The sequence below is a fragment of the Amblyomma maculatum genome, chromosome 1 (genome assembly GCF_055883805.1).
Source record: "Amblyomma maculatum isolate TAMU_Amacu chromosome 1, ASM5588380v1, whole genome shotgun sequence".
In the NCBI taxonomy this organism is placed as follows: Eukaryota; Metazoa; Arthropoda; class Arachnida; order Ixodida; family Ixodidae; genus Amblyomma; species Amblyomma maculatum.
Window position 1 is genome coordinate 189528588 of NC_139344.1, and position 12842 is coordinate 189541429.

The following is a 12842-nucleotide window of genomic DNA, read 5'->3' on the forward strand; positions in this document are numbered from 1 at the left end:
CGGAGAGGCACGGCGAAATAGCGAGCTGTGGCCAATGTAGCTCTCGCTACAAAATTAGTAGGAGAACCGACAGAGCAGAATACAGCCGTAAAAGGAAGAAGATTTCTACCTAAGGGCATCTTCTTTTTACATCGATAAAAGAGTCGCGTGCTTTCGCTTTGTCTACTTAGGTTTAGCTGTGTTAAACCTTTCCTTAACTTTTTTTTTATCTATAAACCAGAATCCCGTCCACAAGGTTTATGGTTTGTTTATGGGGGTTTAACATCCTAAAGCAACTCAGGCTACGAGAGATGCTGTAGTGGAGGGCTCTGCAAATTTCCACAACCTGGAGTTCGTTAACGTGCACTGACATCACATAGCACATAGGCGTCTTGTTTATCACCTTCATCGAAAAGCGGCCGTCAAGGCCAGGATTTGATCCTGCATCCTTGGGCACAGCATTCAAGCGCCCTAACCACTGCGCCATTCCGCCGTGTAATCACATGCATTAGTTTGAATTCAATACTAAATTAAATTTGTTCTACTCACGTGTGTTTCTTAGACCTCTGGACGCTGTAAAAGGAAACAGGAAGAAGGACAAGAGCTGCATGAACAGCGTTTCAACAAACGTATTGCATTTGGCAATAGTTTTAGAGACCCAACAGGTTTCCATTTAAGCCATTCCGGGTGACTTGCTATGCATCTCCTAAATTCCAAATCTCTTATCTTTCAGCTACTTTCCTTGGTTTCACTGGCTGTTGGCTTCCTTCATATTTATTCCAAATCTCAGGAGAGTGAGAGTAACTATTGTCGTTATCCCTACAAAGTATAGGCTTTAAGAGCCTTACAAACGCCTCATAAGAAAACTTGCCCAGACTCTACACATTAACAAAGGCTGTGTACATACGCGCAGCCTAATTACATACGAATCCTAATTACAGGGCTAAGCCAATGTATCATTCTAACAAAGCGAAATTCCAGCATCCCTGGTACATGCTATTTCTCCACACGACTGTTTTCTTCACATGGAGAGAGTTTGCAAAGAGTATGCTTACAACTTTACAAAGTTTACAAAGTTTACAGAGTTTACAAAGAGTCCTTACAACTGAAAGACTGACTACTCTCACTGCAACTTTCTGCCATACTTCAAAAAGAAACGGTACGTCTGTCAGCCAAATTACCACAACATGACAAAAAACGTACAATCTACGTAAGAAAAAAAAAAAAAAAGCGGTTACAGTTAACAACGATCCACAGACAGCAGCACGAGTACAGTACAACATCTCAAAAATCGACATACGTGTGCGAGGTTCCTTGCTCGCACTCCTCGTGCTCCTCCCAGGTGTCCTTGAAGGCGACGACATCTTTTGAAACTGAAATTTGGAACCTGCAAATATAAACAGCGCGAAAGAAAATACAGCACAACCGCACATTTTACATGCATAGCCCAAGGACCTCTTTGTCCACTTCAATAGTTCGCTAAGAGGCTACTTCAGGCAAATAACAAGGGTAAAATGTTTTACACACGCAAAGTCCATGCAGCTAAGCAACTCTTCGACTATAAATTTCGCAAAAATACAGCCCAGAAAACAATCTTACCACAACTTCGCACGACCGCACAATGCAAGAAGCCACTAGCGACCGCAAGCGAGCGCAAAGTTTTGGCGCGAAAAGAGCTAGCGGAAAGCAAAAACCAAGCAAGCAATAAGTCTCTTGATGATGATGGGGTGCTACACCTCCAAGGAAGGAAAGGTAAAAAATGGAGAAAAAGAGTAGGGTTGGTAGGGTTTGTAGCGCCAGTAGCGCTATTAAAGTGCAGCGAGTAGGTTGTGCTACACTTGTGTAACGCCATAATGGTACTCCTATTAATTATTTTTACTTTACTCGCCTAAAAATTCAGAAAAGTAAATTTAAAAAGCGTGAAGTTCATAAAATATTTGATTTTTTTATAGTTGTAAAATTTAGGTGATATAAAGCGTACGTTTCGTCTGCTCTAATGCGAAAAGTACCATTATGGCTGCGAACATGAGTGGAGATGGTGCACATGCGAGTTCAGCACAAGTTGTGTTCAGCATTTGATTTTCTTTTTGTGCCTTTTTTTTAATGTGTTTAATAATAATAATAATAATAATAATAATAATAATAATAATAATAATAATAATAATAATAATAATAATAATTATTATTATTATTATTATTATTATTATTATTATTATTATTATTATTATTATTATTATTATTATTATTATTATTATTATTATTATTATTATTATTATTATTATTATTATTATTGCAACCGAGGCGAGTTTGTGTATTAACTTTATTCCAGGCTTGCACGTAGTAGCAGCAGCAGCAGCAGTACGATGGTTACTGCCAGGTACTTACATTTTTACGGAGAAAATATTTTTTTTGTAACACCATTCGCACAATCTCCACACACCTCATTTTATTTTTAAAAACGTCTTATGGCCTCTTTTGAAGGCTGGGAAGCTCTCCGTCAGCACGTGCAGGAGTGGCATGCGGAAGCCTCTGAGTGTTCAGTACTAAGTGCTATGCCATTCCATGTATATGCAGCGATTTCTTTATTGTACGTATACGTTTTGTTCATTGTTCCTTATGTCAAAAATCGCTTGTGTTGTGAGAACTTTGAATTGAATGGAGGCACTAGACAGCTGCATCAAAAAATGCTGATGTCCTGTCTCCACAGGTTTAGGAACGTGGAGTCCTTTTGGTTGCAAACTTGCTCACAGTCTTCTTTCCTGGTTACGCAGAGCTCAGAGGTTTTCAACCTCTTGACTCTTCATAAGAACACATGGTGCTGCCACTTGCTCTATTGTGCAGCCACACTGAACTTGTAATTTTTATCAACTCGCAAGTGTTTTTCAGGTGCAGTCTACGTACCCCTGCGGACAAAAGTAAACGGAGCGCGTTTTTGTCTTCGTTATTTTCATGCGTTGCATGATTAAAGTTGGCAGTCGTGGTATGTGCGATCTGGTACTAGACGCCAGCGCCTCTTCACTAGGACAAATATTTTTTTCTTATCTCCAGTGTAGAAGGCGTGATTTTAATTTGGACGGAAAAGCGTGCTCTTTTATTTATGTCCGCACCTGTATGTAGAAGTAATCCATGTTAAATTATTATTTTTTTTTTTTTTCAGTACTGCAGTCCACATTTACTGCCTTTGTCAGCAGCTACAAGAATCCTATCTCCCGATAGCACCATAAAAACCACATTCACCGCTGGCAATGTCGATATTACTGGCATACCTATAGCAACACCACCCCCAACACAGGCAGCCAAGTATCTGCAGTCTAAAGAATTCCCATCTGCAAGACAGCCCCATCATGGCAAGTCAAGTATTTGTAGTGTACGTGAACTGGTATCCTTTTTCATGCTTTATGTTAAGCACACGTTTCTGCTAAATGTATTCCTTTGTTGTTAGAACCAGAAAAATGTCTCTTGAAAACTTTTAATACATCAGTAACTTCTGTTTACTTTTTGGTGTGCATTCTTGTGATCTTGCAAATCATGCTTGTATCGCCATTGCTCCGATGCTGTTGAGTTTTATTCCATCTGCCAGGATGTCACAACATGAATTCATTCTCATCTATGTTTACTTTCCTGTCGAAAATCACCGTGCCAGATGTTTTTAAGGATCTTTAAAGGGGCAGTCTAGTACAACTTTCTGTCCTCTCTCTCTTTTTTTTTTTTTTTTTTTTTTTTTTTTTTTCATTAGAAAGCTTTGAAGGAGGGCAGAAGGTTGGCCTTGTAAGGATTCATAATGAATGCTAAAGAGCAAAGAGACAAGCATACTCAAGAAAGAGCACATACGATAAGCGCTTGTGTGTGAACTCTTCACTGTGCTCCCGGTGGGTTGGCGCAGTGGTTACGGCGCACGACTACTGTTCCCAAGGGCGCGGGATCGAATCCCGGCCTCAGCGGCCGCTTTTCGATGGAGGCGAAAAGCACGGCGCCCGTGTGCTGTGCGATGTCAGTGCATGTTAAAGAGCCCTGGTGGTCAAAATTTCCCCGAGTCCTCCGCTACGGCGTCTCTCATACCCTGAGCCACCTTGGGGCTTTAAACCCCACAATCCATCTTTTTTTCTTTTTTTGCGCTTTAGCATCGGCTACGGTTTTGAAAGCTCTCTTCCCAAAGTAGCGAATACACCGCGATGGAGCCGAGAAACAGAAAAATTTAAAAATTTATTTTTCGCATGGTAGTCTCACTTTCTTAATGGAATATGGCATCCACAAGTCCAAACATTATGGACACAGCATGCAGTTACTGTAACTCTATTCTATGGACATTACAACTGCCACGTGCAGAACATAAACGAAATACTCAGATTTTGTTAAAACAGTAATTGAATTGACAGTACTAAGAGTTTTGAATAGAATAAAATTAAGCAAACTAAATGAACATGGTGTCTGCTACAGATACAAGCAACTGTTTTTGCTTGCAGCATCATTTCATCTCCATTCTGACTTCTTTTTTGAAAACGTTTAAAAAGAAAAGTCGAAAAGTAGCTATAGTTTATTGAAAGACAGAAAAGTAGGTTACTTCAATTTCATAATGTGACGAATTAAGTTCATGAAGACGAAGCTGGCAGTGGCGTGGGTTCCACTCTTCCTAATCCAGCAGCCATTAAACGATCTAATCATCACATCGCTACTTTTAGCTTGTCGCAACGTGACGTTTTTTGCAGGTGTGGGGAAGATCCTGGTCATCGTGGTCTCAGAGCTTCGGAGGGCGTCGTCCGCCAAGGTCTTGGTTGCCTCCCTTGGTTCACGCCTTGTGGCACTGCCTCAGCCTGACAGGGACGACCTGACCTTGCTGCTCTCCTCTGCTCCATACTCCAGTGTTGTCCAAAGACACAACTGCAAGACCTTACTGATTTGAGACCGCCATCACCTAACCGGGACTCCACTAACCACCATCCGTGAGGATACAGCATTCCCACTCTTGCTTCTGGGTGCGTCCATGGGCCTGTAAGCCATTGTAATATTTCTTTGCTGCAGTGTTTCTTGTATGACTGGCATCATGGATGTGGATGCTATGAAAATGTTTGTGTTATGTCCACTGCCAGACATACATCGGCTCCTTGCAATCTGTTGTTATACAAGGTCATTGCATTTGCTTCAGCATTGCAGAATATTTCGAGGGCCATCAATTTTTTTCACAAAAAAGATGCTTGTTTTGTTGGCAATGTTATACACATTTTAAACTATTCAGGCAATGTTCTGCATTGGTCCCAACTGAAATTGGCTGATGACCGATTGGCCAGCCAATGCAGGTAGGCTTTGCTTGCAAATTATGCTTGCTAATAGACCAGTTGCAAAACCTACAAGTCAGCTTCCCTGTGTGGCAGAGATTCCTGCACAATGGCGGCATAACTTACTTTGAGGTAATAGTTGGGTGCAGTGCTGGCACATGGCCTGGCAGGTAGTGTTATTCCCCACCCCTCGCCTCACTATTACCATATCTGGTTAGGGTCCCCTATTCTAAATCTTTCCTCACCCCCAGGGTGACAGTGCTCCCCCCTTTATTCCCATGTTAAAAATGCCCGAAAACCCGTTCTCTCACAATGGCCTGTGTGATGGGGAACTGTAATAGATGCATGCACTGCACCTATTATCCCAGTCAGGTTCGGTCGCCATTGTGCATGCCTCACAGGGAAGCTGATTTGTAGGTTTGGCAACTGGTCTATAGTTGGCCAAAACTTTCAGCCAACTGTCCACAAATGGTAGGGAATTAGTCGGCACCTAAACATTGCCCAAAGTATGGTCATGGTTGGCTGCCCACGAGGTTGGCTAAGTAGTATGCATGTTTTTAGCGAATGCGCTTGCATAAGTTAGCACAAAGGTGGGAGAGCGAAGTTCTTAAATAAAAATTTACAACAATAACCTCTAGACTTGAGACTGTCACTGGCTCTGTTCACTGCCATATATCTGCTCGTCCCAATGTGTTATCACACACCCATAAAAAGCCACTGTTTGTTTTGTAGAATATTCACACCAATATTTTTCATGAAGAACATAAAATAACATCAAAAATCCTCAAGTAGAGAAACTTTGTTACTGATAAACCAGTGTTAAACCTACTAGATTTTCCATTAAAAATGTAAACCAATTTTAAGTGTAAAATAGAAATCTGTAAACAAGGGGCCCCATACGCAAGTAAAGAAAGATGCATGCACAGCCCTTAGAAACATCCCAATTTTTAATAAGCAGAACAGTGAAAGCTGCTGTTAAGTGAAAAGTCAGACTTGTTTGAACCACCTCATGCTAAGTGAGCTCATCTAGATGGGTGTGATGCGTGCTATGGTGCTGAACTGTGTGTAAACAGTTCTTGCTGTAAAAGGTGCCTTTCCCTGATGCTATGCTGGCGTGCAGCCTTCTGTAGTGCTATCTGTGTACCAAGTGATGAAACTTCCACTGCAATTGTGCACCGTTCTCGTTTGAGTCATCTACGTGTACCTTCAGCTTCACATTGACTTGCCTTGGAATGACTTACCTGACAAGACATGTTACATCATCTTTTTTACCACCCTGCTGACGTTAATAGGTAATCTTTGAAAAAGTTATTTGTGCAACCTTGCAGATTGCTAGCTTTAATAACAAGACACACAACATGTATTCACAATTCGTGTCTTATATTCTGCATGCTTTCAAGTACCACATACTCGACTATTTACATAAAATGGGAGAGAAAGGAGGAGGTGGGGGTGAACAGAAGCAGCACCAACAAAGCTTCTCTTGTGGGGAGGGGGAAAAAGAAGAAAGGAGAAGATGGAGGGGTCCTTGCACAACCAATGGCCTTTTCCATTCACAAGAGGGCATTTGTGGTTGCAGAGTCTGGAAAAAGCGTGTGGTAGCTCATGACAGGAACGTACGCAGCTGTGATGATTCGACCTGAAACAAGACACAATCATGCCTGTAAGTTGTCTTAAAATCTATGTGTGTGAAAGGTTAGCAAAAGTTAAATAACAAATTCTCATATTTCATTAAGTTGGCATCCCAAAACTGTGTGCTCACCAAAACATGGCAACTCAGACCACCAAAAGAAAAAAAAAAAGAATAAATGGCTAAGATTGAATGCTACTATGCATTAAGTGCTGCAAGGGGAACTATGTGAACATGTTCTGCTCAATAAATCACATGAAATATCGGCATAATACAAAGTTAAAAAAAACAAAAAAACGCTGGTCCGCCATTAGAGGGGAATGCAGCATGGAGGTGAAGCTGACTTAACATTTATGAAAGGGGTTTATATCTGCGGACATTATAAAACAGGCTTAATACAAAGTTAAAAAAAACAAAAAAACGCTGGTCCGCCATTAGAGGGGAATGCAGCATGGAGGTGAAGCTGACTTAACATTTATGAAAGGGGTTTATATCTGCGGACATTATAAAACAGGCTTCCACAAGGAAGACAATGATGTAATGTCAGCTCCCACATGGCTATTACTGTGCGAACACAAGTCCCAGAGCTGCCCACCACATCCCGTATAATGGTTACCTGTTACATCTACCTAAGAAAAATACAAGCTCGCTTGCTCGCTCTCTTCTGCCCCTGCCCTGCTCATCCAGAGACGCATTTAAAGCCCAACCTATATAACTTTCTTTTCTGCTCCACAACACACGTGTTTTCTAGCAGTATATCACAAAGCACTAAAAACAAAATGTGGCATTTATCGCAGGAGCAAATCCGTGAGGAATAGCAATAATAATAAATAAATTTAGAACAGAATCTGAAAAACAGGCAGCCAAATATAGATAGAAATTGGAGCAATTGGAACCTCGGCACTGTAGTTACGGCAACTATAGCAGCTTGCTGTTGCTTGTAAAAAACTTGCGAGAGTGGGCAACAGCAGTGTTAGAACGCGGTTGTGAAATTTTCTAAGCGCCGATTCCCCCCCAAAGTTCTTTTTGGCCTTTTATTTTGTAACCAATTTTTTCTTTAGACCGGTGGCACATAACACCCCCTGAATAATATTTCTGGCTGCGCCAATTGCGCCATTCTGTGCCAATCTAGCCTGTTGCGTCATAAAGGCAATTATGCAATAAATGACCATCGCAAGTATATAATGCCAAATTTAGCCAATTATTATCGTCGGTTGAGCAACACTGGGTGCTATCGCTGCAGCTTTTACGAAAGGCTAGTGGCACGAGTTTTTCTGAGTTGAAATTACTAGCAGCTAATCGATTCCACAGCTGTTTGCAGTAGCTGTCATATGTCTATTTTTCTTTCATGAGCTCGAGCAAAAATCTTTTTAATAATTGCACTTCTAAATAATTCCGCTAAACGGGATACAGAATAAATTTTCATCCAGTTTTTGGACTAATGTAAATTCTTTTTGTTTCGACTCTCGTTAATTCGGAAGTTCGGATAATTTGAACTAGGGAGAGCGGACGTGGCCGATGCTCATTTAAAGGGGACTTGGCAAAAAGCAAGTGTGATTAGCCGCGGCGCAACGGCCGATCCAAGCTCTTGGTCTGCAGCAGGGTAGACGGCGACGGGCAGCGCGCGGCAAATGCACTGCCGTCCGCGGACATGTTGAGGTACGACACTCTCTGCCAGCGATCACCCTCCCCGAACCTGAATTGCATTTAACTCTTGTGCCCTAAATAAAACTTGAAATTTCTCCAACCAACACTTTTATTTTATAAAACCCGACGTTTCGGAGCCGGCTCGGCTCCTCCTTCAGGGGTGCATGACGCGCGGCTGCATGCAGCTATAAGTAAAGGAATGGTCGAGGGGAAGAAAGTGGGGGGGGGGGGAGAATGGGGGGGGGGTGAGATGTGTGTGAAAGGAATGAGAAGGAAGGAGGGGGGTGAGGGTGCCGCAGGTGCAGGTGTGCTCGCTGGCGACTTTTTTCTTTTCTTCTGTGAAGTGGCCAGGAGAGAGCGAAGACCTTGCAAGTATACAGCAGGGAGGTTGCCTACTGTCCGGTTGATGTTATTTGCGGTCGACTGTATGTGCCATGACTCGAGGAGGCGTCTTTTGCGGTAATTGGTCTCGGTCTCCAGGATGAACGTTTCTTCGAAATTTATTCTGTGGTCGGAATCTTCTGAATGTTCAGCTACGGGGTTGCGTTCTCTTGAAAAATTTCGTACATCGTTCTTGTGTTGCCGAATTCTTTCTTTTAGGTTTTTTGTTTCGCCAATGTAGCTAGCATCACAGTCGGCACAGGGAATTTTGTAGACAATGCCTTGGGCTCTTTCTCTTGGTGGTCGATCTTCGGGGAAGGGTAGCAGGCTCCCCAAAGTGTTTGAAGGCTTGTGTGCCACTCGAATTCCTTCTTTTCTTAGAATACGGGCGATGGTTTCGCTGTCAGTGCTCTGCAGTGCTCTGTCAAGTGCGTTGAAGAATTGCTCCAAAATCACAAGTACCACAGCGGCACTTTTCGCAGCGTGACGCAGTAGCAGTACACGTGGTGCCTCGTTACAAACGGCCCCTTTGTATTATGAGGATGCTTCACTGTATGGACTATGACCCGTGCGATGAAGCAACCTCAAACCGCAGCGCACTCGAAGAGCGGAGGAAGCATGTGGATGCAGGAGAGAAAAATATGAGTAGGCGTTAGAACGGCGTGACTCCATCTCAAAACAAAACTAGAAGGCCGTTGACACGCGCTACAGCGTCGGAAACGATGTGACTGGCCATATCATGGTCGCAGAATGCTGTCTCTGAGTGTGGCAAACTTGATGCCCAGGTGGGTGATTGGCCTGAGAGGCGGGCAGCAATACCGCAGGGAGAACAATAGTGTTATACTGGTATGCTATAACTGCGTCTCCACGAATGCACTGAACTGGCCACTGGTGAAACTGAAGGCAGCCAACGCAGCTCTTATTTCTCGCCAAACCTATTGCGACTGCAAGCTTTTGCGGCTAGTTGGGGCATTTTGGCACAGCATGGCGCAACGTTACCAATTTCATGCTTATGGTGCAGAAGTATGCAGCAGTATCAAAATGGTGTAATCCGCCTTTTGCGGGAGCGGGCGAGAAACACATTGGACGGCAGTGTAGCAAACGACGCGAAAGCGCACCATACAAAATGACCACACAAACGCAGGTAGAAAGCAAAAGCTCCCCCCCTTGTTTGGCCCTGGGCGGAAAGTAGTGACAGTGATTGCAGTATATCATGTTCACGCAGTATGGGGGAATGTTACAGCGTTTTCACAATCCACTCATAGCGCACACATATACTGTCTTAGTATTGTAAGAGCATGTAGCGCGGGCAGTGTTCGACGTGATAATGAGTCACTCTCAGCGTGCAGGTTCTCGGCAGACAGGAGAGCGCGGAGGCAGAGAGAGAGAGGGATTTGAAAGCAGCCAGGGGTTTGTTGATGCTGCAGTCCCCTGTGACTTACGAGCGGCGCATATGCGCAGGGTGCCTTGTGTTACCGAGCACAATGCGGTCACCGCGGCGCTGGCATGGTGAAATGGGCGTCGCTTCCTCCTCGCGTCATCTACAAGCGTGCAGCTATAGGATTTCATCTACGAAGCTTGGCAGAGAGGCACTTATACACACCCCCTGAAAAAGGCATTGTCCCGGCCGGAATGCACTCCTGCAGGAAACGCGCGGCATTTTTCTGGCAACGGACGATTCAGCGCTGTAGCCGATTTCTGCCCTCAGAACAGATGTGGTCGCAGTGGTGAAAAGGTTCTCTGTGCATAGAGAATGGTCATTCTGTTGTGAAAGGATGCACAACCTTTCTGCCTCTGACGCAATTTCTGCGGAATCAACGACTTGGTGACACATGCGCATCTCCTACATACCGGATGCGCATCTCGGTCAGGAACCAATGCTGTTCTAAGTCCAGAGCGATCCACTCAGCAAATGAATGAGCATGAACCCTCCAGGAGACTTATTTGTGCCGGGCGGTTTCCTTGCCATTGCAAACAATTGGAAGAAGACGACGATTATCAAGCTCCCTAACGAAGTGCATCTGATTGCGTACGCCGAAGGAACAAAATCCGAATGCTTTGGCGAGCACGAAGGCGAGCCTGTTAGGTAAAAAAAATAAAATACTGTGTCAAGTGCGTCATATGCTCCGAGCAGCAAAAACACAGATACTACAGGTATGTATGCATCTAAAGGAAATATGCATGATGAATTGTACCTACTGGAATTTGCATCCAGCCTGTGACGCACCAGTGATAGCTGCAATGAGGATTTCTTCGGTGGGTGTTTGCTTTAGTTGCGCCGGGGCCTGATGGCGTTTTCTTTATGTGCGAAAGGGCTAGGTAGCTTAGATATCACAGGCGGCTGTGTGCGCTAGGCCATAATATTTAGCATGTTTTATCATGACTGCCACCTGACTAACAAGAAAAAAATAACGGCGTTTGTTGTAATGCACTGCCGTTCGCGAGCCTCATGACCAGCTCAACCACTCGGCTCCCGAACAGTGATGCATCACAACAAATGCCCAATTTTCTTCTTTTCAGTCAAGTGGCAGTCGCGATAAAACATGCTAAATATTACAGTCTAGTGCACACAGCCACCTGTGATATCTGTGCTACCCGGTCCCTTCGCACATACAGAAAACAAACAACAAAATACATCACCATCAGGCTCCGTCGCACATAAAGCAAACATGCGCCAAACAAATGTTCATTCTGGCTATCACTGGTGGATCACAGGCTTGGTGCAAACTCCAGTAGATACTTTTCATCATGCACATTTCCTTTAGATGCATACATACCTGTAACGAAGTGTTTTTCGCACAGTCGAGACCATGCAGTTGGTTGCTAAGGTCAGCCATTCACATCTTGACGTTTGTGGCCTTATTCAAGCTTCACGTCGTTGTTGGTCGCGGCTCGCCGAAGGAAACCTGAAAAACCGCGTCTTGCATCTCGGCACGCCTATAGAGTGGCAACCGTACGCGGCAGATGTGGTTGGCATCGCTTTGCCAAGCCTGTGACGGTCACCGTGCGGTGCCGCCAGCCCCCGTGCACTGGCGGCGCCGAGAAACGCCGTCCAATGTGTTTCCATCGGTCGCCGCCACGACTTCGCGCATGTGCAGAAAACTCGCGCAAAAGGTGGATTGATACAGCTGTTGCACTCCTGCTACTACTACTACTACCATTTTCTGCAACATGTGCACCAAACGAAATGATTAAAACAGTAAAACAAGTACGGAGTAATACAAAATCGTTTTGGGGGAGGTTGCTTTTATTGGAAGAAGCACAAACACAACCCTGTTTTTAACTTCCTTCATGCAAAGTTCTAGCTGTCTCCTGTAAAAAACTAATTGAAGCATTGATCGGTTTAAAGAACTTAAGCGTTGACGTGCGCCATTTTCTCATTCCATTAATTCTACCCCCCCACTTCTGTTCAAGCAGTATACAAAAAATCATTTGCATTTCGTTGTGTCTTGCAACAACATATAATATAGTATTCTACTATAACCTGTCACAACACGGAACTGCAGTGCGTACAGCAGCATACTACTGACAGGTCATTACCCGTTTTCGGGCTTGCCGTACGCCCATGCCGCAGGTTCTGGTATAAATACATAGCTATTCAATTCACGCTGAAAATAAGCCCAGTGATCAATGAATGTGCAGAAATAATTGTAATCTCCATTCTACCTCCCTTTATGGTGACTAAAAAATCCCGAGTAAACAGCAAGATTATTATTTTGTTTTTTAGATGCTATTCTTTCCCTTTAAATTCACACTATATTTACTTGTGCATCCCTTCCTTAAGGAAAGATTTCATTCATTTCTGTTCCTTTGGAATCCATTCAGAATCGGGTGGCTCGTTTCATCTCTTCCCAGTACGAAACTCACCTCAGCATAACTGGTATCAATGCCCCCCCCCCCTCCCCCCCCCCCCCCCACCACCACCCTTGACC

General features: G+C 43.9%; 2 protein-coding genes and 1 long non-coding RNA gene across 6 annotated transcripts in view; 1 reads left to right on the forward strand and 2 right to left on the reverse strand.

The window, feature by feature from the left end:
* The window catches only part of dpa (disc proliferation abnormal), an 84439-nt gene extending 82705 nt beyond the window's left edge, over window positions 1-1734 (reverse strand). The window contains exons 1-3 of the mRNA XM_084589910.1: window positions 1579-1734; window positions 1280-1366; window positions 529-552 (exon numbers count right to left, since the gene is read on the reverse strand). Coding sequence (XP_084446036.1) covers window positions 529-552; window positions 1280-1343 — 88 coding nt within the window. The 5' untranslated portion in view covers window positions 1344-1366; window positions 1579-1734. The remainder of the gene's footprint in view (window positions 1-528; window positions 553-1279; window positions 1367-1578) is intronic.
* Window positions 1735-2295: 561 nt separating this feature from the next.
* Window positions 2296-12842, forward strand: part of LOC146205204 (uncharacterized) — a 31568-nt gene continuing 21021 nt past the window's right edge. The window contains exons 1-4 of one of the 2 annotated variants that reach the window (XR_014704158.1): window positions 2296-2356; window positions 2461-2566; window positions 3137-3346; window positions 4686-6563. This is a non-coding gene — a long non-coding RNA (uncharacterized LOC146205204). Of the gene's footprint in view, window positions 2567-3136; window positions 3347-4685; window positions 6916-12842 lie in introns of those variants that run through there. The other variant, XR_014704157.1, reaches the window with a different exon arrangement.
* Window positions 6616-12842, reverse strand: part of Caper (RNA-binding protein 39-like protein Caper) — a 70681-nt gene continuing 64454 nt past the window's right edge. For all 3 annotated transcript variants that reach the window (XM_084589912.1, XM_084589913.1, XM_084589911.1), the window contains one exon: window positions 6616-6891. In XM_084589912.1, the coding sequence (XP_084446038.1) occupies window positions 6806-6891 (86 nt within the window). In that variant the 3' untranslated portion in view covers window positions 6616-6805. The remainder of the gene's footprint in view (window positions 6892-12842) is intronic.